Source organism: Macrosteles quadrilineatus, unplaced genomic scaffold, assembly GCF_028750875.1.
Source record: "Macrosteles quadrilineatus isolate MER2022 unplaced genomic scaffold, UCM_ALF_1.0 Scaffold_2__2_contigs__length_208266976, whole genome shotgun sequence".
In the NCBI taxonomy this organism is placed as follows: Eukaryota; Metazoa; Arthropoda; class Insecta; order Hemiptera; family Cicadellidae; genus Macrosteles; species Macrosteles quadrilineatus.
The window spans coordinates 113,299,434-113,324,597 of record NW_026542595.1 but is presented as its reverse complement, the minus strand read 5'-3'; the positions used below and the strand labels follow the sequence as shown (position 1 = coordinate 113,324,597).

General features: G+C 35.8%; 1 protein-coding gene and 1 long non-coding RNA gene across 7 annotated transcripts; both read right to left on the bottom strand.

The window, feature by feature from the left end:
* Positions 1 to 430: 430 nt before the first annotated feature.
* On the bottom strand, positions 431 to 11,852 carry LOC128983908 (esterase FE4-like). Of its 5 annotated transcripts, XM_054403170.1 has the most exons (12): positions 11,636 to 11,852; positions 11,198 to 11,378; positions 10,042 to 10,206; positions 9,624 to 9,764; positions 9,377 to 9,533; positions 8,562 to 8,747; positions 8,202 to 8,401; positions 7,268 to 7,439; positions 6,445 to 6,605; positions 4,822 to 4,984; positions 3,909 to 4,044; positions 431 to 2,775 (listed from the first exon to the last, which is right to left on the bottom strand). In XM_054403170.1, exons 3-12 carry the CDS (start codon positions 10,180 to 10,182, stop codon positions 2,598 to 2,600), a joined length of 1,635 nt encoding a protein of 544 aa, XP_054259145.1. In that variant the 5' UTR covers positions 10,183 to 10,206; positions 11,198 to 11,378; positions 11,636 to 11,852; the 3' UTR covers positions 431 to 2,597. The 5 variants fall into 5 exon arrangements, with proteins under 5 accessions (XP_054259145.1, XP_054259146.1, XP_054259144.1 ...); XM_054403171.1 differs by lacking the exon at positions 11,198 to 11,378; XM_054403169.1 differs by lacking the exon at positions 11,636 to 11,852 and having other exon boundaries at positions 11,198 to 11,621.
* A 6,439-nt stretch (positions 11,853 to 18,291) lies between these two features.
* Positions 18,292 to 23,070, bottom strand: LOC128986390 (uncharacterized). Of its 2 annotated transcripts, none has more exons than XR_008490120.1 (3): positions 22,838 to 23,070; positions 19,839 to 19,983; positions 18,292 to 18,441 (listed from the first exon to the last, which is right to left on the bottom strand). It is a non-coding gene; the product is annotated as an uncharacterized LOC128986390 (long non-coding RNA). The 2 variants fall into 2 exon arrangements; XR_008490119.1 differs by having other exon boundaries at positions 22,758 to 23,068.
* Positions 23,071 to 25,164: the final 2,094 nt, after the last annotated feature.

Below are 25,164 nucleotides of genomic sequence, written 5' to 3'. Positions count from 1 at the left end.
TTACAAACAAAAATAAAGTTGGTTTTAATTGTTTAATTCATGTGTAATAAACAGCTGAAGTTTAATATCTAGAATTTGAATAGGTACAAAGTAAAAAAATATGAATAGTTCAATCTGACATGATTGAATAAACCACTGGCTTAATTAATATACTGCAAGAAAAACGGTTTTATTTATGGAGAAGTCCTTAAAGATTTTAATTGGATTTAACAGCATCATAAAAGTAAAAGCACTTAAATACACATCCTTTTTATATTTTGTAAAAATTTATATTTATTTTAGAAGTGGACTGAGAAAATATTAATTTAAATCTGCAGGTCTGCTGCTGCAAGGGATATTGTTTGTTTGCTTCATCTGAATGATACATCTGGACTTTCAATTTAATCATCTCTGTCGTTAAAACTGGAACTGGAAATAATATACACTGTGATTTAAACAAAATATATATTTCCTGTATAAATGATATACAATTTTAACATTTTATAAAACTTATCAAAAACAACAATGTAATATATCTAATACATTTAATATACTGTATTTTACAGAGTATTTCTTTATATCCTTACTTTTGACCAAGCACCAATGTTAAGATCACAATGTCAAGATTCGAGATTTGTATTTTTCATTAGGCATTTAGAGATGATGCATTAGACAATATTAATTATTAAATTAATCTATGCTGTTTTAATTAACAACTAAACATGAGTAGTGAACAGTGAGCAGCTTATCCTTCTTGGAAGAATAAAAATAAAAATCTATATACATACACACATACCTACATTATGAAACACTGTAGATCTTTAGGTACATTTTATATTAACATGATAAAATCTTAAAAGGTTAGCTTTCAACATTGAAAAAAAATTGAGCAATTTCAAACAAAAAGTAACAACAGCAAAACAATAATTTAAAAACTATTCATAATAAATACGTAAAAACTCCACAATCACTTTTCAAGTGGTACTTTATGTGTAATCTTTTACTCTAATAACTAAGTTTAAAATCTCTTCTTTCACATTGAGCTAAACTCTTAATACAGTTTCTATGAAATTCTAAGTGAGCAATATACCTAACTAGGGTTCCCTGAAATTTTTTGGGCCTGGACAGGCCAATAGTAAGCCCAAGAGCTTGGGTCAGGTCATTTATATCAGATGAGTGGCTTGATTTTTAATACCCAGCTAGGTCAAGCGTTTAATCTCGCAGTATGAAGAAAAGCATCTTCAAAAACTGCGCAGTCAAAAATAAATAACCGATTTCGATTTCCCCACGATTGTGGGCTTGTGGCAGATTTTCACTATTTTATTCCAACCGCAGGGGACTCATTCTTCTTATTCTTGTAACTCATATAGTGAGCAATCTCATTTAAAACAAAATATTAAATAATAACAGTATACAAAACAGAAAGACATTTCATTACTATCACAGGCAGATTGTCAAGTTCACGTTTACATTGATCTAATTAACTGAATAGATTCAAACAAGGAAAATCATTTTCATCACTCCTTAACGAAAGTAACTATTTTCGATAACATCTGACATCAATGAAAGTAGTCGTTTCCCAAGCTCTAATTTAGGGCGAGGGAAAATCGATCAGCTGATTTTCCCTCGCTCTAAATTTACTTTCCCTCGCTCTCAATTAGTTATCCATTTACTCACTACGTGCGCTAGTGTTTTGTTACGATATAATTTAATGATTTCGATCAGCTGTATGTAAAGTCAAAAGTTCTTTTATTGTTTTATTTTACGGTTTAATCCAAATTTATTGAAAAAATACGTAAGTTTCCTTTAGAGTATTTTCTTTTATTTTTTTGTTCTAAAATTAATCGAAAATATACGTACGTATCCTTTTAGAAGATTTTATTTTATTTTGATGCTAGTCAAATTAATTGAGAAATAAATTAGTTGTAATATTACTGAGGTCTGCTATTCTGTTTGTGTATTTTTGCTTCGCGATGAAAAGTATCGTTCATAACTCGTACCGAAAGTTATTATCCGGCACTTGCTCCATTATTCCCGTCCTCGGCTTTGCCTCATACGTGAAAATAGCTCTCACATACTCGGCTTCGCCTCACACGTGAAATTGGGGTTCCCTGTGTTCGTCTTCGCCTCACACAAAAACTTGAGCGCGCGCCGGAAAATGCCACTTTCGGTCCTAGTAATGAAATATACTATTTAATTGTGATCAAGTAAAAACGTTCTTTATTAGACCAGACCTGTTGGTTTCTAAAATTCTAAAAACTCATCGGCTAGTACCAGCACAACTAAAATGACAATTTAATTTTTGAAACATGTCTCAATTTAGCATTTAAGCTGAATCATGCCTATCAGTGGTGTTCTCAACATCAGTCAAAATTCACCTTGTACAAGTTTGGCCACTGATGAGGGACATGGAAAACAGCACACCCTCTCTATCACTACCACCGACTGACTGCGATCTGAGTAAAAAAATAAAAACCTGTTTCACCTTTATCTTCCTTACATAATGTTATTTTCTTGCAACCCTACTTTACTCTACCTTCACCTTAAAACTACCTCAACTTCTACCATTTTTAATAGTTAGCCTAATGTATTTACAAACAAGATAAATACACTAAATATTATAATTTCTGTTTTATTTCTGGTCTCAACAATGTTTCCCAGAATTCCATTCTCGTTTGTGCCATCCGAGAGTTCTTCATTTCCAATGGATTGTTGATTTCCAAGAATCTTTTCCAACTGGAGCCCTCCAAAATTGCTGGAGCCCATTTCACCACTTGTTCTTCTTTGTTTGGGTTCCTGAAACAGGAATCTTCATAATGTTCTATTACGAGAGCGTACAAAGAATAATGGAGTTATAATAATAATTTACCAGGTTATATATACAAAAGATAATAGATAATATTCTTTATTTACATATTCATGGGGAGCGACCTGGCCTAGTGGTGGAGTGTGGGACTTCAGTCCCTGAGGTCTCGGGTTCGAATCCCACTAATCAATGGGTTGGGTTTTATCCAAGTGACAATGCCACAACTCTAGGCCTACTTGAAGTAATGTCTAAAAAGGTTCTATGTACCAGGATGTGATGGAAAGGCACAAATAAAATAAATGTTTACTGTTAATACTGTTCAATGAAATGGCGACCATACAAAGTAGGTATTTTAAGCCAAGTAAGAGTGGAGATGAGTGTAGGATGAGTGGCGCGATCTTGTAGTCTTGTTAGTGACTAAGGCCGACATATTCCTTAGACACAGCTGTTAATTAAAAGCCCATACAGCTAATGGCAACAAAGGGACTTACAGTTTATAGTGGAATCCAAACCACATTTTTGCCTTGGTATATACGAATTGGTCTAATTATCAGGATAGTACTGCGGATAGACTATTTAATTATTAATAGAAGAAAAGTGTCACAAAAATGTTCAAGTTATATTTAAATAAATTTTACAAACAAGGGGAAATAAATAAATTTTCTTTCACAAGTAATGTTTAGGTAAACTGTATTTCAGAATATAGCAGCAAATCTGTTAGTTTGTTCATGAGAATCGGGTGCGTTTTAGTTTCTTGCTTTAAGTGTTCTGGAAGGGAGTTTAAATATAGCGCTCATTATTATGCCACTTGTTTTTCTGCGAGTGTCTGCTTACAGGTTGGATGGGTCAATACTGATGCATGTCTGGTGTTGTGATTTTCTCTATGTCTGATTAATTTAACAGCAACTTAAAAAACATGGAGAATGGTTTGAAAAAGGTGAAATGATTAATGGGCGCACTCTAGAACCAAACTTGTTAACCATTAACTTTTGCACTTGTGGATTGATATTGATACAAAAGGTTTGTATTATAGTGAAGAGTGAAACAGCTCCACAGAAAATTTCGACAATAGGTCTAATTCAATTATTGCAGATTTTACAATTGTAATTTCTACTTAGCCTACCCTGTAGAAGCAAACTCTCGCCACAATCCAGTAATTGTGGAAACCATATGTTCATCCGGACTTCCAGGAGTTAGTTCCGGAGCTCCGGGAAGATTGGACTTGAACATGTACCCGACATCATCGGCGTGACAAACTCCTGAAATCAACAAACACAATAACATCAGTACCAGAAGTAACGTACAGAGGAAAATTCAATGGTACGTGTGGTGTTCAGCACTAGTTGCTGGTGTCAAGGACAAAGTATAACATCACCCTCCTCACAATCATGTACTACATCGCTCACGGTAGAAGAAGGCCCTGGGCGATAGGAATTTCCGCAAGGTGTTCGCCACTCCAGCTCTTCCTTCCTTGCTACAACATACTAGGGCTGAAAGCGCGCAGACGTCCCATAAGCAAGTTTACTCTGTACCTATATCTCCGTAACGACACACATACCAGTTCTCAGGCTTCTCATTTATGTATCTTTTCATTTATCTTTTTGAATACTTGGAGGATTCCCAATGATATCGCATCAGCGACTTGGTTGTCAGGGTTCCTTGTTTTCCTTGTATAATTATCTGTGAAACACCTCAAGTATTTTTAATGAACTCATTTAGTTTGTTACACACTGTGCGTACAAAGACGGGAGTAATAAGAACTAAGAATAGACTCAGTAACTATTCAGTAACGGTATACCCCAGCAGAAATACCTTCTCAATTCCTTTAACTCATGGATTTTGTCATTGTGAACTTCTAAAATATTAAGCTTGAAAACTTAAATTGAATTCTAAAAACGATAACCAAATAAATAAAATAATTACTCCCAATTTCTTGCAATCAGTAAATTAAAGTCAAATAAATTAAGAGTAGTAATTTATCTGTAAAATCCCCTGACAGTAAGTAACTTTTAAATTGTTATGTAGCATTCATGTACCTTTCAGCTCACATTGGTGATAAATAAGACGCAGGAAGTGTGATAGAAGTCCTTGACCTCCGTCGTAACTCAGCCAATAACAGTAGACCGGTGCTTTGCCACTAGCAAGATGATGACGCACCGCCTCGTCTATACCCAGGTAGAAGAAAACGTCTCCGTAGTACTGACAACAAATTGAAATTACTGACAAGTTTTGAACTCAAAATGTTAAGAGTTATTCTCTTAGAGAAGAGGCAAAGTGGAAAGAATAGTTCAATAAATATAACCAAATGTTTACCTTCCAATTATATCAACCTTCTGAATAATTTTGATTTCCATTAACATTAGGAATAATTTACAACAAATTGCGGATTTTTAGGGAGGATAGCAGGCTTATCTGAATGGGAAAAAGTTCAAACTGGCACAAGAAACACAAAACACACGATACACAAAACAGAAGTACATATCACTGTCACTGACAGCATTTTCAACTAAGGAATACATATTTTTAGTTTTAACCTCAACTCATACTTTCATTGTGAAATATTTTAATACTTTGGTGTATAGTATAATCTGATTACTTGTGTGTCTTCTGCCAGTTTTAACTAATTCCCATCCAGGTAAGCCTGTGATCCTCACAAAACAACCTTAAAAACTATGTCCCTTGTGCTCTTATATCCTTCACCTTTTTTAACACTTCGCTACCATGAACCTTCTACAAAACTTTGATTTTTGATTGCGGGTATCCCACAATTAATCACTCTTATACGTGGGTTATCCAGAAAGTAAAGAACGTTTTGTTATGACGCCGCTAGGCGCGCGCCGATCTCGTACATTTTGGTATGTGCGTACTCGGCAACTCAGTCGGCATCCAGCCGTGACAACGGGAGCATTCTAGCGCTGCCCGTTTTTTCACAATTTCAACTTAAGATGAGCGCTGCGATTAAAAATTCTGCCAGTTAAGAGGTGCGGTCAGTGATACGGTTTGTGTTGGCATTAAACTTAAAATCGATAGACATTTATCGCCAAGGGTATGAAGTTTAAGGAAAAAAACGTAATGATTGAAAGTTCTGAGAAAATGGTGCATTCAGATTCAGATTAAAAATGGCCGATCTGACGCTCATGAGTCATGACGAAGCGAAGGGCGGACGCCCGAGCATTATGACTGATGGAACTGGTAAAGTTGATGAAAAGGTTCGCAAAAACCGCCGATTCCCGATAACGGGTCTTTCGCTTTGTTGCGTGACAATTTTAAACAACAAAGTCCATGAAAATTGAGGAGAAGTTTCGGTTTTAAGTGTTTTCCAACAAAAACCGTATCACTGACCGCACTCCTTAACTGGCGGGATTTTTTATTGCAGAGCTCATCTTAAGTTGAAATTGTGAAAAAATGGGCAGCGCTAGAATGCTCCAATTGTCACGGCTGGATGCCGACTGAGTTGCCGAGTACGCACATACCAAAATGTACGAGATCGGCGCGCGCCTAGCGGCGTCATAACGAAACGTTCTTTACTTTCTGGACGGCCTAAGTATTATTTTTTCTCAAGTTGATTAAATGTAAATGTGGGAAATAAACGTAGGGGGGAAATAGGTAATTCTCAAAATGTTTAAACAAATGTATGAATATAATTTAACATGACTCACATCGAAATAATCACTGATTGTCCCCCAACCAATGTCTTTCTTGCCGAAGAAGAATCTACGAAGTTTATCGGCCGCGTTGTTTGGCAAGCCGAGGTCTCCGGGTAAAATGCGAGAGAAGTTACTGTTTACCACCTTAAACAGCTCATCATTGTGCGGAACATCTAAAACACACCTACTGATTAGTGAAGTAGGCCTAGGGATTAATTGTCAAAACTACAAAATATTTAGCCTCTGAAAACATACACATATATACAAATACAAATGCTAAAAAATATCTGTGGTGCTTTTGAGTGATCCTTTTTTCAGGTTATCACTGAGCACCAAGTTAATTTTTTACGTCCCCCCTTCACATCCTAGGATGCTAGGATACAATCATCACAACTCTAGCGCAGACTAATTTTCAATATTAGGCCTACTTTAGGTTAGGCCTAGAGGTCACCACACAATCACTTTGGTAAAATTCAATGGTGATTAATGGGATTTAAACCCGGGACCTCAGGGACTGAAGTCTACCACACTAATCTGACTTGTCTACCCCCTCCTGGACACCCGGAGGAATTTTCTTCAGGCGGGGCAGAGAAAACCAGTATCTTGATCCAAGAGTCGGAGGAAAATGCCCTCTTCTACCAAGAAGTTAGTGTAAACCCCTTTAAAATATTAAACTATTTAAAACCTGAAAATAAAACACACTTATTGGTCTCTACAATTGGTTGAAAACCTTCCATGATTTCTTATGTGAAGTGTCGTTAAAAGTGTGAAGTTCCATGCATTAGTCTCTCCACAAAATAATATATTTGATTGAATAAAAGTAAAGAAAACATACCATTCATGACAAGCATGCCCTCCTTGTTGTTAGCCCCGAAGATAACAGGCACAGGGGCGATGTCCCCTCGCTGCAGTATGGTCCGAGGATGCTCCGTCAGGAACCGCTGTTCTGCCCCGCCTGACAACTCTACGGACGGCACAAACGGGAACACTCTTAGATCCTGCTTGTCCTGTGCACACCAGTCTAGTTAATAAAACTCTACTAATTTATTTGGGAATATTTTTATTTCTATTAATAATAGGGTTAGCAAGCTTAGTGAGTGAGATAATTAGTGCCCTGGGGCTTATAGATACACAATAAAAGGCCAGAAAACTTATAATTTGTACTATATCTATTACGCTCTGTCCTCTAATTTTTTCATGTAAGCTAGCGGAACTACTTTTCAAAAAACATTCTAATCAGCAACTTAGGTTCCCTTTAAAATATTGTTTTTAATAAAAATTGTAGGTTTGTATTTCTTATAAACTATATTTATGAAGGCTCAGGTTTGCTAAAAAATCAATATATTTCAATTTGGTTCGTTCCAATTATTGCCGATTGAAATCAATCATGTGTTCAAACTTTTTATTATCATTCATATGGTATGTTTTCTTCAAAAGTGATTTACTTTACCATTGCGGGGCTGTCAAAAACTGAGTGAAAGGTAGGCCTACCTAGGTACAAAATAAAAGGTCTTTAATTAGTTTAGTAAAGAATTGTTTATTAAAAAAGGGCAGAACAAAATACAAATAACTGATTCTTGGGATGATATAGATTAAATTTATCACAAAATATAGAAGGAAAAACTCATTAATGGAAGTCGTAAAAGACAACTCTTGAGAATCTCTAAATTAAATTTTTTGCAGCATAAAAATAACGTTACGCAAAATAAAGTTAGAAAACAAACACTGAGCAAAACTAAGTAAGCTAATACTAAGCGATGCAAGCATACCTGAGCAGTGAGAACTTTGTTCTGCATCTTGACCAGATCGAAAACTGGCAGATTCTGCAGAAATTCCAATAGCTTTTTCGGATCGGACGTTGACAGACCTAACTTTTCTCCAAGACTGAAAGACTTTTCCAATGCCTGAGAACTGAAGGCCCACGTGTTTAAACTTGACCCACTCATGAGAATCGCCCGGTGGAACAAACCTGAACGTCAACATAATGAGTTAAGTACTCAAACATGGTTTAGTATGATTTTTTGAGTACAAGGTATGTCTATAAATGATGGACTATTACATATGCATGTAGTGTATCCGTTTTGTAGTAAGTAAATTGATTGGTTGCAGCAAGATCTTCATAACCTTACCTCTAGACATTGGAGACAGCAGGTGGTAATGTACTGAGGCCGATCCCGCACTTTCACCAAACATTGTAACATTGTTCGGGTCTCCTCCAAACTGAGCGATGTTCCATTGTACCCACTTCAACACCATCACTTGGTCCTTCAAACCTGCGTTGCCAGGAACCTCGGAAGTACCCAGCGACAGAAACCCTTGAACCAAATTTATTTGTAAGTAAACTGATTAAGTCGTAAGACTGGATATAGCTCGGGACATTGTGAATTGCTTATTCAATGAATCTAATCTGCTAGGAGCCCTTATCTCGTTCTTCTAGAAGGTGGCATGGTAGCTTAGTTGGCTAAGGCGTAGACCGACAAAAAAATGTAGTGTTGAGGTGTGTACCGGTACATTCAAATCCTGTACATTTTCAGGAAATAAACAAAACCCCATGTCAATGAGTCAAACTTTATTGGATTAGTATGATAGTATGATATGATATGTGGAAAGATGATTAAAAGTGTTCAGACAAAAAAAAATAGGTGGGCTTTTGTAGATTAATTTACCCATCCAACCGGGCCGGGAAACATAATCAAGCAAAGCATTGGATGAGCTACACAGTTCAATAACACTACTAACTATACTGCTATATTTTATACTGTGCAATTAGAGACACCCGTAGGAAATTCCACAACCTCGCTGCCATAAGTTTGTAATCCCTACGCTTCTAGTTTAATTATTACTCCTAGTCAAAAAACCATCCATCTCTATGAATTACTTGATTTTAAAAAGAGATCAAATTAACACATGCAAAATAACTAATTAAATTTGAAAATTTGTTTACCCAATACACCGACTCTGTAGTTGCAAGTAACAATGACGACGTCTTGTTCCATCCAGTATTCGGGATCGTGCAAATCAGTGTTTCCGCTCCCGAAGGTAAAGCCGCCGCCATGGATCCACACCATGACAGGCAGCAGGGCCGATCCGGCTTCTGGTAACTTGACAAAACAATAAACATTGTTATGTGCATATAACGATTATGAATTCAAGTGCTTTGAAATGTAACACTGCCAACATTGCATACTCACCCGAGGGGTGTAGACGTTCAGAGCCAAGCAATTGTCTTCTTCGCCCAAGGACCGACGGAGAATTACATGTTTTTGGGGACACAGTGGTGCCTCCTTAAGTGTATCTCGTACTCCGTCCCACGATGTCACTGGCACAGGGTCCTGTGAAAATTTCAATTATTAAGTTAAAGCACTTGTGTTACAAATATGATGAAAAAGATTCAATCACACTGATCAAAAGTTAAACATACTTTTCTGGTAATTTTGACCTATTTAAGGTTAAATTTCAAAACAAATAAAATGATTATCCTAAGTTAGGCTTATCTGGAATCGTTTTTTCTTGTCTCTAAACATAGGCCTACCTTACACAGTCAGAAATCACAACATATGGATTTATGGGATTATAGAGCAAAATTAACACAAAAAGAAAAACGTTTACCTTAAAACGAAGATTTCCAACAGGAGGCTGAGCATAAGGAATTCCTTGGAAAGAAAAATATTTCTTCTTACGAAATGACGTAGCAGTAACCTCCTTTCCACGGATGGCACCTTCTTTTATTTTAATCACTGTTGAAGCCATTCTTCTGGGTGCCGAAAAGGTTCTCTGGAATGGAAAAATTAGAATTAGGCTCAGTAGCTTAGTATAAGATAAGAGACACCGCATATCATATCACAGTCAATTTAAGTTAGGGTAACAAGCACAATATAGGATAATTTACATGTATTTGTTTATGTTTGAGCTAACCTAAGCTTACTGTGTGTTAGTCACTATAATCTAATACAAGATTTTGTTGCATTAAAGTGAGTTTCTAAGTTGCCCATGCTAGGCCTACAATAAAAAGTGTGTTGCTAGCCTAGTGGTTGTGGTTTTACACCACGGTGCAAGAGGGGTGGGTTCAATTCTCGACACACCCACAAACCATATGGATTTGGACCTACCCCTTAGACGATGACAAAAAAGTGTATCACAAGCTAAACTTAGTTCCAAAACAATAACCTTTTGAAGAAGCAGTCGTGCAGTACGGAGAAGAAACCACCTGTGCTATAAAATTAATATGCTGAAGCTAAAAAATATAAAAGTAAAGCCGGCCTAAATTTTAAACTAAGGAAATATATAGGCTATTAACTTAAGTTATCTGTGTTTAAGGTGAGATTGGTCACCGAAATAAAATTCCGAAAGTTTGAATGCAAATATTTTGTTAATTTGGAATAGGCTAGGCCTATGATAGAATATTTTTAGATGACTTATGATCAAACAAGAGAATGGGTGCAAACAATGCACTAGGGCCGGCTGCACTTTAATTTACGTCCTACAATTGAATGAATATATCGATTATTTTATTCAATAGGCCGAAGTTATATCAAGTTTGGTTGGTTAGGGTAAAACCTATCCTAACTAATGAATGAAATAATCAATATATCGATTAGTCTATATATCGATATTTTTCATTCAAATGAGTGTAGGCCTAGGTAAGTTAGGACTAAACTAAAGTGCAGCCAGGGCCTAACTTATGTCGACAGATTTTTTTCTCTCTAAATTTTAATTACTTATAAGGTAAATTATTAATTGAACTGTAGGCTTTAAATCAACTCACCAATAAGGCTATGTGAACTAAAATAATGAATCATAAAAACTCACACAACAAAAAACAAACAAAAATGTCTAATAAGCTAAACTTACAACTATTAATATGAATGGAAGTTTTAATTTGTACATTATTTTCGCTAAGGTCATAAAATTGATCCACAAAATTAAATCTCTATCATAAAGTTAGCCTAAGTTTATTTCGTTGGACTGAATTAGTGTAAACGCAGAGGATACGCGTCCGGTAACCGGACGTGGATTAGGCGTCCGGCAGTTACTGTCATAACCTAACCTAACCAACCAAACTTGCTGATAGTGAAAAAAATCAAATGAAGGTTCAATTCTCTTCATAACATAAAATTATAAATGCCAAAAATTCTAACAAAAGATGTACAGTTAAGAAGAAATTACATTCAAAGCAAAATCTGTGACAAAAAGTTAAACTTACCGAGGGGTTTCGAACCGGGGACCTCTCGCATATCAGTCAAGCACTCTATCCACTACACCACGAACACGAACACTGATGGCTGAACATCGTATCATTGTGGTAATGGCGTTTCGGGACCCCCTCCCTACCGGAGGCCTAATCCACGTCTGGTTACCGGTCGCCTAATCCACGTCTGGTTACCGGACGCCTAATCCACGTCTGGTTACCGGTTACCGGACGCGTATCCTCTGTGTAGTGTAAATTCTAGGTTAACTTATTTTGTATTTGACAACAGAAACAGTGAAAGCGTCAAGGCAAGCTCACGACCGTCTAGTTGCAGAAATGCTGAAATAGTTCCTGTTACTTTTAAGTAATAATGTTAACAGTTGGGAATGATGTAACCACTGTGATGTAACGCCGATTTCGCCAGGTAACTTTTTTTTAATAATCGATTTTTTGAATTATTGAACAAAGGTAACAACAGTTCAATAATTAATTATATTCTAGTTCTTGCCACTGGGAAATACATCAAATAGCCAGGTAACTGTTTCTGTTACTTAGGTAGAATCGAAACCATCTATCATCAAACTGATCTACAGCGACGCGCCGACGCGCACTTATGGTACATATATGAAAGGGCTGATTATGAATGAAAGAAAGGGAGAATCAATTGCACACTTCCGAAGTGTTCTTTTGATTACCTGTGCTATAAAATAATAGGTATCCCCGTGTAAGTGTAACTGCAACTGCGACTAGCAATGCCAGTAACAGCTAACACAACAGCTGATGAAACGCAGTTTCAACGAGAAAACACTAAAATGCTCACTGCTCATGCGCCGTATTATTGCACACAGACGGTTGTCTACTCGTCTCGGATTAAAATCGCAATAATTACGCATTTTCCGATTGTCGACGGGATCCCTTCAAGTAGGTAACCTTTCAAACTGGTGAAGGGACCTACCTGCCCGATATTGAAATCGGTCAGGTTGGTTACTTTTCAATTTGGTGAGGTAATGAACGCCCTCTTGCTCTTGTGGTGGGGGCATCGACTGCTCTCATTGGCTGCAAGGTTTCTGGGGGAGGGAGTAGTTGTTATGGGGTGAACAGTGCTGCCAACCCAAAAGTCTGGAGCAATAAACATTCCCATACAAGGGTAATGTGGGTAATTCCAATATTTACGGCTACAAAGTAGGCAGTATAAATGCCGAAGGAAATATATGTATAAAATATCTAGTTAGAACTTTTCATAGGTGAAATACTGTAAATAACAAAATACGATATTAAGTCCATCATCTTGCGAACCTGTTTCTCTCCATGCCCCTGGGTCACTGCTAGGCTACTTTCTCTTGTAACTAAATCTACAGTATTAACGGGTCAGATTTTAACTAGCTGTTGCCGTTGGCATCACCCGACATACTTTTTCGTCTTTTATTCTTTACTATAAGCCTGCTGAAGTTGTCACTGACTTCGCTACGGAACGGAACTACCCTCTCTGGAACAACCTAATGATGTTTTTACCAAAAATACTAAAGTATTCATATCTTCTTTCATTCATAATCATACTACAAGCCAAATTTTCCAATGGTACAGTTAGTTTTCTCTAACTTTATTGAAAAGTATTTCAGATAGTCTAAAGTAGGATTAAAAGTAACACAAAAACATTGTTTTATTTAGTGATATACTGTATATATGATGTTCCCCGTTACTGTCTCGGCATGCTCTTGATTTGATATTATTCTTGAATTTTGTTGTCCCTTCTGTACATTTAATAATTACTAGAGGGCCCATGCTACTCTACAACGTTGAAATGAAAATCATATTCGAGCAATAATCAAATTTATACATTTTTATTATTGAGTATCTTGGTCTTAACTGATTCAAACGATAAATAGCTCAAATTAAAACCTTTAATTAACTTACTATTTTGCGTCAAAATCATGAAAAAAAACATAAACAATAGTGGACCTATTGATTTTTAATCATAGAAAACCCTTATAAAAAAATAATTTATATGTTGGTTGTTCACATTGCAATTATTGCTTGTAGTCCGTCCGATTTGGATAACTAATTAATAGCTTAAATGAAAGCCGGCATTTCACTGAAGGTTCTTAGACCAAAGTATGTAGGATTATAACTGGTGAAATGCATCTTAAATTGAAGTAAGAATTCGAAAAAGTTTAATATATGTTTTTTGGACGAGTAATACAGTAGATCAATGTATATGCCGATGCGTAGAGTGAAATCTGTGCACACCTTCAATTTGAGACCTCAATCATGAAAATCGGTTAAATTTATTTTTGAATATAAGAAGATTGACTCTATTAACGTTTAACGAAAACTATCACCGTTTTACAACAAATTGTGTAGCAGTTCCGGTTAATGACAACCTATACTGAAAGCTTTTTAGAATAGAAGATTTCAAATGTTTACGGGAGCAAGCTCCTAAAATGTAATAATGTCGGTAGCTATACTTGCGATAGTACACTTGATAGGTTTTTAACAGCTTTTATTGATTTATGCATTATTATTATATAATAAATAATGCTATTTAATAAAATAAAAGATTTGGTAATCATATGGTTAAACGTACGGACACTGACTAGTTTTTAGGTGGCGGAACAAGCAAATTTTCACAGTTTATTTGAATGTAAACCTATTTTACTCGAAATATGTTTGAGATAGAAAAACACTCTTGAAATACAAAAGTTGTGGATAATTTAGTTCTACACTACCGATCTTCCATAAGATTTAAGATCCAAGCATTGTAGCTTATAAGTTACAGACCAAAATATAATACCTTGCATACTCGAATTTATTCTTAAAATAGATTTAATCCCCTAAACCACCCTTGAATTTAGAACTTTGCAAAACCCCCAACTTTGTACATCTACACCATATACATGGATTGTCGTCCCAATGCAAAATTGTATTATTCTAGGTCTTATATATGTTTTGAGATACATTATAGTGATCATTTGTCATCAGTGATATGCCAATCAATGTAAAAAGGTAGGTCAATGGAAAGCATTTATCTACGTGGTGATCGGATGCATAGCAGCTTCAAAACGGATACGTCACAAAATTCGTGTTTGCCTATTATATATATTGGGTATCTATATTTAATATATAGATACCCAATATGCCTATAAACATTCAAACTTATGGGTCAATTTGCTGCACACAAAATCCAACAAAGTCTTTTAATAATATAGATACTTATAAGGTTAAGGAAACTCCAGAACCACTTGGGTGGAACCCAAAAGTCAGATCAGGATAAAAACTACTTAGTTTTCCTATTTAATGCCTGAAGAATCAGTACACCAAATTTCAACGTTCTAGCTAGTCTGGAAGTTGGATTAATAATGAATCATTGAGTGAGGGCTTTTACTTTTATATGTTAAGATTATTAGCTAAATATAACACATATGAAAGGTACAAAATAAAATCCATAAGTTAAATACAGTAGTAGAATATATAAAAATGGAGCTCCAGACAAAGCTGTCTTTAAAATTTGAAATAGGTGTTGCTGCAGACTTTTAATTTTATTCAGCGAGATTACGCCCCTGAATTTAGTGTTACTCCCTCAATATGACAACACTGTTGGATAAATCTAGCTCAGTGGGATAAATGCAGGGATGCAGCAGGCACTTGTAGAGCGAAATTTCCCACAATTTCCATGTAACCGTTTGACTGGTTTTCAGGTTATGTGACAAAATCCAAAACACAATTGAACATAGGATGCACAATAAATCGGATGTGTTTACTTTTGGGCTATTGACTTAATTATTACATCAAACAATTAAATGTATTCTAACTTGTGTACCGTTGCGAAAGCGTACTATAGCTAGCCGACATACCCGTGCTTCGCTAAAGGAGCGCTAAAGAGAATAATTTATTGTTATGTTCCATAGATCTGTTGTATGAAAAGTTAAATAACTCATAAAATAAATGCCTAACATTTGCATTTAAAGCATCAATCGAATTATTTTCAAAAACGTGTTTTATATCAACTAGACAGCTAGCTGTTATCCACGGGCTTCACCCCGTTCCGTTTGACTTCATAAGTATTAATAACACTATTGGATAAAATAAGTTAACTGATAATCATTTAGCGTTGAACTTACTAAACAACATCACAGATGCAATTTACGGACTTGAGAGGCCATCAATTCTGGACCTACCCTTCAGATTTTTGTAAAGATCGAAAAATTTGTTGTTAACAGCTATTTTTAATGTTCAAAAGTTACTTTGTTGTATTGCATTGCATATTTATCATGAAAACATCAAAAGAAATTTACAGATATTTTTAGTTGTACATATTCTTTAAAGACATCAAGAGAGTTATCAAGATCCCTTAGTTCGCTGACGATATAAATCTGTTTGTGGAAAGTTGCTTCCCTCTATGATTATGAGTAATTTTGCCTTAGGCTTAATACTTTAATTTGAAATGGCAACCATACAAAGTAGGTATTTTAAGCCAAGTACCAGTATGCATGGAGATGAGTGTAGGATGGATGAGTGGCACGATTTTGTATCCTTGTTAGTGACTAAGGCTGACATATTCCTTAGACACAGCTGTCAATTAATAGCCCATACTTTGGGCTAATGGAAACTATAGGGACCTACAGTTTATAGTAGAATCCGAACCACATTTTTCCTAAGTATAAAAAAATTGGTCTAATTATCAGGATAGTACTGCGGATAGTCGTAGTAAGGGCGTTAATTCAAACCACGAAGTATCACATCCACAGTACATGCCTATAAATATCCACAACTCGTGACCTCCTAGTAGCTGAATTACAGGATGACACCACCGTCTCAGTCTCTTAATGATATCTTAGCTAAGACTTGACCAAAGATAATGGTTGATTCCACCAAGAATAAGTTAAAAATTGTTGGCATTAACAAAATTCTCTGGATATTGACTATTTCCCAGATTCTTATTGACTTGCCATGTGCGTTTGGGCTTTGTGCCAGACATTCAGCACATCTGCGCCAAGACCTCTGGCATTCTCAAAATGATCTGCTGTGCAAGACACTGTTTGAGCATCCATGATTTTTGTATCCATACCTGCTATATATCCAGTATAATTTTTATGTGCGGCAACAACTAGGGTCTTCGGTCTTACTGTGTATTCTGGTCGCTTTTACCAGCACAGCCTTTTTCAATGTCTTAGGCCCCCAATACGGGAAGAATGAGCGTACGCCTAGTATAAATTGTCCTTAAAGTAGTTCTCGTATGTCAAGAAGTTTACAACATAGATTTACATTGTAAGAAAGGGGATTAACCCCGTACCCACGGTGCTCATCTAAGCAGATACTCTGTTTACATTATACTTATAGTCCTCGCCACCCTAAGTTGAGGCAGCCCAAGGCCGCACGGCGTATATCTAGTGCGGCCTTTGGCTGCCTCAACTTAGGGTGGCGAGGACTATAGTCGACCAGTTGGTGTGAAGAGAGTTGAACAGTAGCATGAGTATCGATTTACAAATTCCTTTCCCAGCTGACGTGAGCTAGGCGATGACCGGTAGGGCTGACTTCCAAGAAACATCGTTAACCTATAAGTCAAACACCCAATCAGCCAATGAGAAGGGCTAATGAAGAAAATGGAGGGGTGAGGAGTCTCTCAGCTGGAGCTGGAGGACCTGAAGAAACAAATCGAGGAGTTCACCACGGGCCACTGGACCAAGAAGATCGAGAGTTTCGGAGTGTGTGTATCGGTGCGTGTGCTTCTGGGACAATAAACAGTATGTAAAAAGAATAAAATATATAACTAAAGTTTTGTAAAACAAACAAGTCATATAGTTTGTCAGTAACTCATTCTTTTAAATTTTTAATTGATTTTCTTTTCTTGTAAATTATAACGTTGTACATTTATTTATCTTATTATTTTTGATCTTTGCCTTTTCAAAGTTTTCTTTTGCTTTACTTTTGTTGTTTTTCTTAATTTAATTTTGTTCATTACACGTTGAGCAACACCCTTAAGCAGTCTTATGTCTCATTAACCTAACACCTCTAGACTATCAAGTTCAAACATTTATTCAGAGGAAAATTCTTGAGTGATTTTATTGGGTTGGCTAAATAGAGTTTTTGTTTCAACTTTTGAATTACTTATTTCATTTAAACATCTTTGCCACCAAGACTGATAATTGAATATAATATAATAGGTTACGTACCTTATTCCGTCTTCAGTCTTAACTTAGTCAATGCTGGATGACTAGTTTCGGGAACAAAGTCCCCGAGTAAAGTAAAGTTTAAATAAGGATTTGATAATGGGACTTTGTTCCCGAAACTAGTCATCCAGCATTGACTAAGTTAAGACTGAAGACGGAATAAGGTACGTAACCTATTATATTATACTTATTTCATTTTTACAGTACACTTATTAGTCATTAAATACCAACATTATTTTATTTTACTAGCTATATATTAACTTTGCTTCTTAAGATTGGCACTCGCATATATAATATAAATATAAATATCATTTTATCTTTATGTATAGTTATCTGAGACATGTACGAACAAGAACAATAAAAAAATATATCTAAAAAAAGAATATTTTATCTATAAAACTGTCAAAATAGTTAGAAGATCAAAATAAAATATATAATCATTTTTACATGTTTTCTTTACAAATTACAGAGAAGTTTACTGGTAAGAATTTTAACAAAATTAACTGCTATAGATAAATATAAGGTTTATTGGTGAAGTATAAAAACAGTACATAACAATAAAAGGCAACATATAATGATAACTATAGCTGCCCTCTACAGCGGCCAACCTTCTCCATAATATTTTTGTCCAGAGCTGGGGCTACATCTTTCTTCCTGAAACAAACATTTTAATCTTGGTAAAGAAAGTCACAATTTTAAAATACTCAGGGGTGCCAAATTATGCGGGTTGGTGTAGTTGGTAGTTTCAAATAAAAAGGTCTTATTTTACAATAAATTACCATAGGTACCCTTAACTAAAAGTTTTTAACTGGTTTATTCCGCCTACAAACGTGCGACACAAACTCGATCTTTGAGGGGCTTTCATTGCTTGTTAAAGACACATGTTAACCTCTTGCCACATTACCAAGAGTTATTCTTCTTGCTAGAAGAATAACTCTTGTTAATGTGGCAAGAGGTAGATATCTTCCTGAGGAGGATCTAATTGGGAAGCTACAGGCTTTTATCGGACGCCTGAACTTGTAACTTCAAGACAACAACTGTATGGGGTGCGCAATAATTTTATTTTTGGATGAAGTGCTTTATGGTCTTGGCCTGCCCCTGTTAACAGTTTTAACAGGATCAGCAACAGGTAAATTAAACATTTATATTTTGTCTAGGCCTATATTTCCCTGATCAAGTTAGTGCAGAGAAGTTTTTGTTGAATAATAGTTGTAAAGGCTTTAATTTCCTGAATTGAAATAAGTACCTGGGGACCGAGCCATGGCATAGTTTATTTTGATTGTAAAAGCAATATACAGGAATGGATGCTTTAGAAGAATTTGAAATTTATAAAACAATCAAAATTCAAGCTAACACATTATTAAACGACAAAATCATTTACAGTCTAACGCTCTGTATGATACTCTAATAAAAAAACAAGAACAGCTGATGAACAAAGAGCCGAGCTATACAAAGTCCACTGCCCAACCATCTTCCGCATCGCAGTCGTGACCCTCATCTGCAACTGTGCGCACAAGGTTGGGGTTGGACATTGTAAGTTTTTGTCAGTAAGCCTAGTCGTTTTGTTCATAAAACGTCTATGACTGTAAATAGTATATATGTCCGTGTTTCGCATTTAAACTCTTGATGACCCTTTCGAAGTTACAGTGTTAAATGTTCTTGTACAAGATCTCATGATGAGGACTTAAGTCCTTAAACCCCGTAATCTATAAGGACTAAACAGGATCAATCTGGCAGTACTGAGGTAATTTTATACCTTTAATAGTTGGTTCATTGATCTTGAGACAAAACAACTCAAATATGAAAATGAATATTATGTTATTGATATATTTTAACGTAAACAGTAGGGCAATTACAATGTTGGTCATAATTGTTTTTATACAGTAGGCCAACATTTGGTGGCTTTTGTTCATAAATTCGGACTACTTAACAACTGTTTGGATTAGGCGGTATAGTTCATCTTCCCGTTGCGAAGCACAGGCACAGAAGCTAATAAATTATTAAGTGATTTAATAAATAACTCTATATATAATATTTACAATAAACTATACCTTCAAAAACCTGGCTGTTTAACGGATGAAATGGCAGACATACACTTATCTCACTAGGTGCTCTTCCTTAAGTTCTTTTACGGAGTACAGCGGCCTATAATTAGTATTCCTTTCAGCGCCTTCTGAAGGAGGGTGCATCCATCTCCTGCAAATGAGTAGGCAGTTATGAGTTGTAGTTAATAGTAGTAGTAGAACGAGGATAGCTATTCTAGGTACGTTTGAGACGACAGCAGGAAAAGTCTATATTTTGTGCTCTTCTGGTATAGTACTCCTGCACCCCAGTGGCGGATCCAGAGGGGGGGGCTGTCGCAGTTTGGAAATATATGTCATATATTTTTGACTGCACGTAATACAGTAGTGCGTACAAATTGCGTACAATAATTTGTCACACTAACTTAGGACAAAGAAATGGTATAAAACTGCCATTTTTGAAGACTTAGTTTAAACAAATTTTTGGGTAGGGAGGGGGTACCCCCGAACCTCTCAGACACCCTGGTCCCCCCCCCCCTTGTGACTGTTCTAGATCCACCACTGACTGCACGTCATCTTTTCTATGGTCAGGATATAAAGCACTACACCGTGAGTACCCTTAAGCTTCATTTCCATTCCTACAAGTCGCAGGCACAAGTTGAGGCACATGTCGAGACCATGACGAGGCATATGTCGCACGTAGTTTGTCATGCCGTTTCCATTCCAGGCACAAGTCCCGCGACTACAACTGGCAGACAAGGCAGTGTTCTCTTTTATTGTGATGTGGTGAGGTTCGGTGGCTGATTTTGATTATATTGTGTTATACAAATCACCATGGATGACATAACAGCCTCTGCTTTTTTATTTATGGCTGGTGCATACAATGAACTTGGAAGAAAACTACCTAGATAGTGGATAAGAAGTTTTTTTGGCTAAAAGAGCATTGGAAGGTGCATTTAATCAATTGATGAGAGATTTGCGCGTACAAAGTGGCTTTGAAAATTTCCTCCAACGGACTCAACGAAATTTGAGGTTATGATTACCTCTCATTTATGAGCATGCGGTAGTTTGGAGGACCTGCGCATGCGCGAGTTGCAGGCACATGTGCCCGCGGCTTGGGCACATGTTTTGTCGCGCAGTCGGCGGGCACAAATTTGTGCCGCGACTTGAGCCAGGATGTTTCCATTCCTACAAATTTGGAGATTTGTGCCGGCACAAATTTGCAGGAATGGAAACGTAGCTTAAGATCCTTTAAGATTGGCCGGCAATGATCCAAATGCCACACAACTGTAATAATCCTAAAGGTTCTGGACAGCATCGTTGTATCATCTGCAAATAATAATGTTTTCCCATTCAGATTAAGGCAGGATTTTGTATAGGTTAGGCCTAATACCCTTAACCTCATTGACGGGTAGGGCAGTCAAAATCGAAGCAAAAATTAAAGCCGAGTAGGCTAAGTTTATGGGAAGATTTCATTAGCTTAGTGTAGCCTAATGTTTTTAATATCATAAAATAAAAATGTCTTAAAATATTATTAGACTAGCCTAGGCTATTCATGGGGTTACAGCTCTTTTGCTTGATGCATTGAAATGGATTTGATGAAGTAGAACTACATATTACAACAAGTACTATTACCCCTGATCTATTTAACTGCACAACTATACTTATTATTTATTTTAACGTCTGTGATATATATTTGATAGGCTATGCATAAAAAATGTGACTGTGATAATAGGCCTATATCGCTATTGATCAAGTAGCCTATATACCGTGAGTTAATGTGTCTCAGACGAAGTCTATAGTAATCAGTGATTATTCAACGACCAATAAAATGGGCCTACTTAATTACTTGATGTCTTTAAGATGGCTAAGTTATTTTGTTAGTAGTATCAACTAAATTTAGACTAACCTACAAGGTTTATTATCACACATAAAAATGTTTTGATGGCCGTTGCCCTGGCGGTAGGTTAGTTGCGCATTTGCTACCTACAAAATCCGGGCCCTGTAGGGTGGGTTATAATGCGGTAGAATGGCGATAAACTTAGGTTAGTTGCCCATTGACGCCTTGAACAATAGATCTCTTGAAATTGTAAAGAGCAATGAAGCGTCTGCGTAGTCCTACGAAAAAGCCAGTCTACCAAAATAGGCAAATCATTATGAATTTAATGTGTACCATGTAACCTTGTAAGTTATAGCCATCCACCTCCACCTGTCACGTAAAGCCACAATAATCAAAGAAAAAATCTAGAGTGTAGTCTGTATTTACCAAATATAGTCTGTTTTCACCAATAGATCGCAGAATGTTTTTACCAACAGAGTGTAGTCTGTTTTCACCAAAATCACACTACTCCAGCTGCTGAGAGTATCAAATACGTATAGGCTATGCTATAAAATGCTAAAAACTCAATTGGTAAACTAAAACTGTCATACGAAAAACTTTATACTTTGTCAGCATCTTATAAAAAATAAAAATATAAAAAAAACTAGTGCACTTGTTGCTCGAAATCGATCAATAGTCTAGTACCGGAAGTTATATTAAAACTAATAGTCATAATTTTCTATGAGTTTAAAAATCCAACTAAAAGCGCAGTATGCAACTAATGGATAGACTAGGCCTATTTGATGTATCGATTCATTCGGTTAGCTAAGTTAGGTTAGGAACTTTACTAACCAAACTTCATATATTGAATGAAATAATCGATTTATTGATCGATATATTTATTCGAAAAATTATAGTGTAGGACGTAAGGCATAAAGTGCAGTTTAATTTTAAAATAGATATATTTTAAATATCGATTATTAATCAATATTTTCAATTTGATAGTTTCAATCAATATTAGCGAAGCCCAGGAAACTGTACCCCCAATTTATTTTATAGGCTACCAGAAACTAATTTGAATTTGCTTAAACGTTAATATTCTAATGACCATGTCCATGTCAATAAGTTACCTTTCAATTTTGTGATGACAAAAATGGTTCTTTTAACTGTAGTAGTTGTTGTAACTTAGGCCTAAATTGAAAATACACACCTAAAATACAAATTTGTATGACAATTTGACAATTGAAATTGACAAACAATAAATTCTCCAAAATCCAACCTCAAACTTAACTAGACAGAGCTAGCTAAGAAGAGCAGCAGCAGATCTAAGAAGAGAAGAAGAAGAAGAAACGCAGAACAGAACACGAAACGAGACGAAGGAAGGCTGAAATTTGGGTGGAGTAGAGGTAATTCAAAGAAGTCGCGGGAATTTTCAGAAGTGTAGAGGGTAAGCGACCGCACCGCGAAACACGTGACCACGGCGAAGCCACGCCCTTCCCCCTGAAGGGAGGGGCCGGGACCTAGCTGACCGATTTGAGTTGTCGGTACCAACTTGATATGTGATTTAAGTGAAATGGTACCTAGATGAAAGGTTACCTAAAAGAAGGCCTCCCTTGTCGACTTCCGATCTCTATCGAACCAATTGTATTGAATAACGAGTACACATAATTAGTAACAATACATTGACTGACAAGCGTATTCCATATTTATGATCCACTATAATGATAATTATTTAAAGCTATATTAAACTTACCCTCTTATAGATTTATAAAACATGTATGAATCAGTTTAGGGGTTTGAAGTCATGCTTCCTTCCGGTGCGTTTTGAAGTTTTCTATTTATTTCTTGTCATTTTATTTTTGTCAACTATCTTTTTAACTACATATTTATTTATTTATTCATTTGAACATAATGATCTTAAAATTCGAATAGTCAAAGAAGAAATTATACATAATCCAGCGAAAAATACATTATAAAATTGGAAAAACCACACAAATCATCTTGCACTAAATTTATTGGACAATTACAACACCATTTTCAGACTGAAAAGCAACATTATACGATATTTGACCTCCCATTCAGATTCGGCTAAGTGTTATCAAAATTCTCTTGTTCTTCGAGTCAACTTTTAATGTTGTTGCTATTTAATTTGCCTATTGTTCAACTTTTGAACGGATTGTAAATTAAATAATGTTTTAAAAAATACCCCCGCCGCAGCAAACCTGCAGACTTAGCGAATTTCCATCTGCCTGATTGGATTTTAACTAAAATGTCTCCTTAAAAATATCACATTTATTCCCTATTTAAACAGAATTAATTTAATGAGTACTTAGGTTTGCTGCAACAGGGAGGGTAAAAAAGTTTTTTTTTTATGTAAAATATTAAAAGGTACTGTAGTTTAGTAAGAAATTAATGTATTTTCCAAATTTGATCAAAATATGTTCATAAACAAGCAAACTACAACAGTTGACTTATTCTCCATAAGAATAACATGGGAATTTTAAAATTACAATTTTTTTGAATTTTCTCCGTAACAATTAGGCGCATAATAACGCTTCAATATACTAAATTATTTGTTTTTTTAAGCTCTACAAAATGGTTTAAAAAGAAATTGTGAAATTTTGTGTTATTAGGGTCAAAAATGGGAAAAACCTATTTTTACCCCATAAAACCCCCCATAAACCCCCGTTCCCATAGTCCGATCATGCTGGTTCGCGAACTCATTCAAGTTTATCCCGCCTTACACCTTCAAACCAAATTTTATCAAAATCGGACAAAAATTACTCAAGTTATCGTGCGGATGGACATATATATATATATATAAATTTGAACGAATGGTGTTTTTGGCCTCTGGGGACATCAAAATGAAAAAGTAAATCGGTCCCGGGCTTAGGTCTTACCATGAGACCTACACGGTAATAGCTACTTCCCCATAGGGAAATTCGCTGACAAGAACAAAAAGAAAACTGTTTGAAATTATGAGATAGTTTATGTGCAAATATATAAATAAACTTAGCTTACAGTATTGCAAATTGGAACAAAATCAGTGTAAGATTATAAAGCGAATGACTAGAATTAGAATACATAGTTGATAAACCTGTCAATAATAACAAATTAGAATACATAGTTGATAAATCTGCCGATAATAACAAATGCTGTGCTTATAGACTAGAATAAATTCAAACAATGCAATAACGATGTAATAACAACAACAATACAATGACAAACCTACCAGCTAAACAACAACCGACAAAATAACAAAAACAGTGTCGTGGATACAGGTATTTTATGACTTTAATAAACTTTTACATAATACAGCATGACAAGCTTACTTTTATTACAACGTAAATATAGCTTTTCATCTTCATCTGGAGTTTTCCTGCACCTATGGTATGTTTTAATCAGAGGATATCAAACGCTTTGGGAAAGCAATCTTAACTTCAAACGTCTCAAATTAATAGTTGTGGACATGCCGGGAATTGACCCGTTCCTCTCGCTCAAAAGCACGAATACTAGGTATTTTTTCTAGTATTCGTG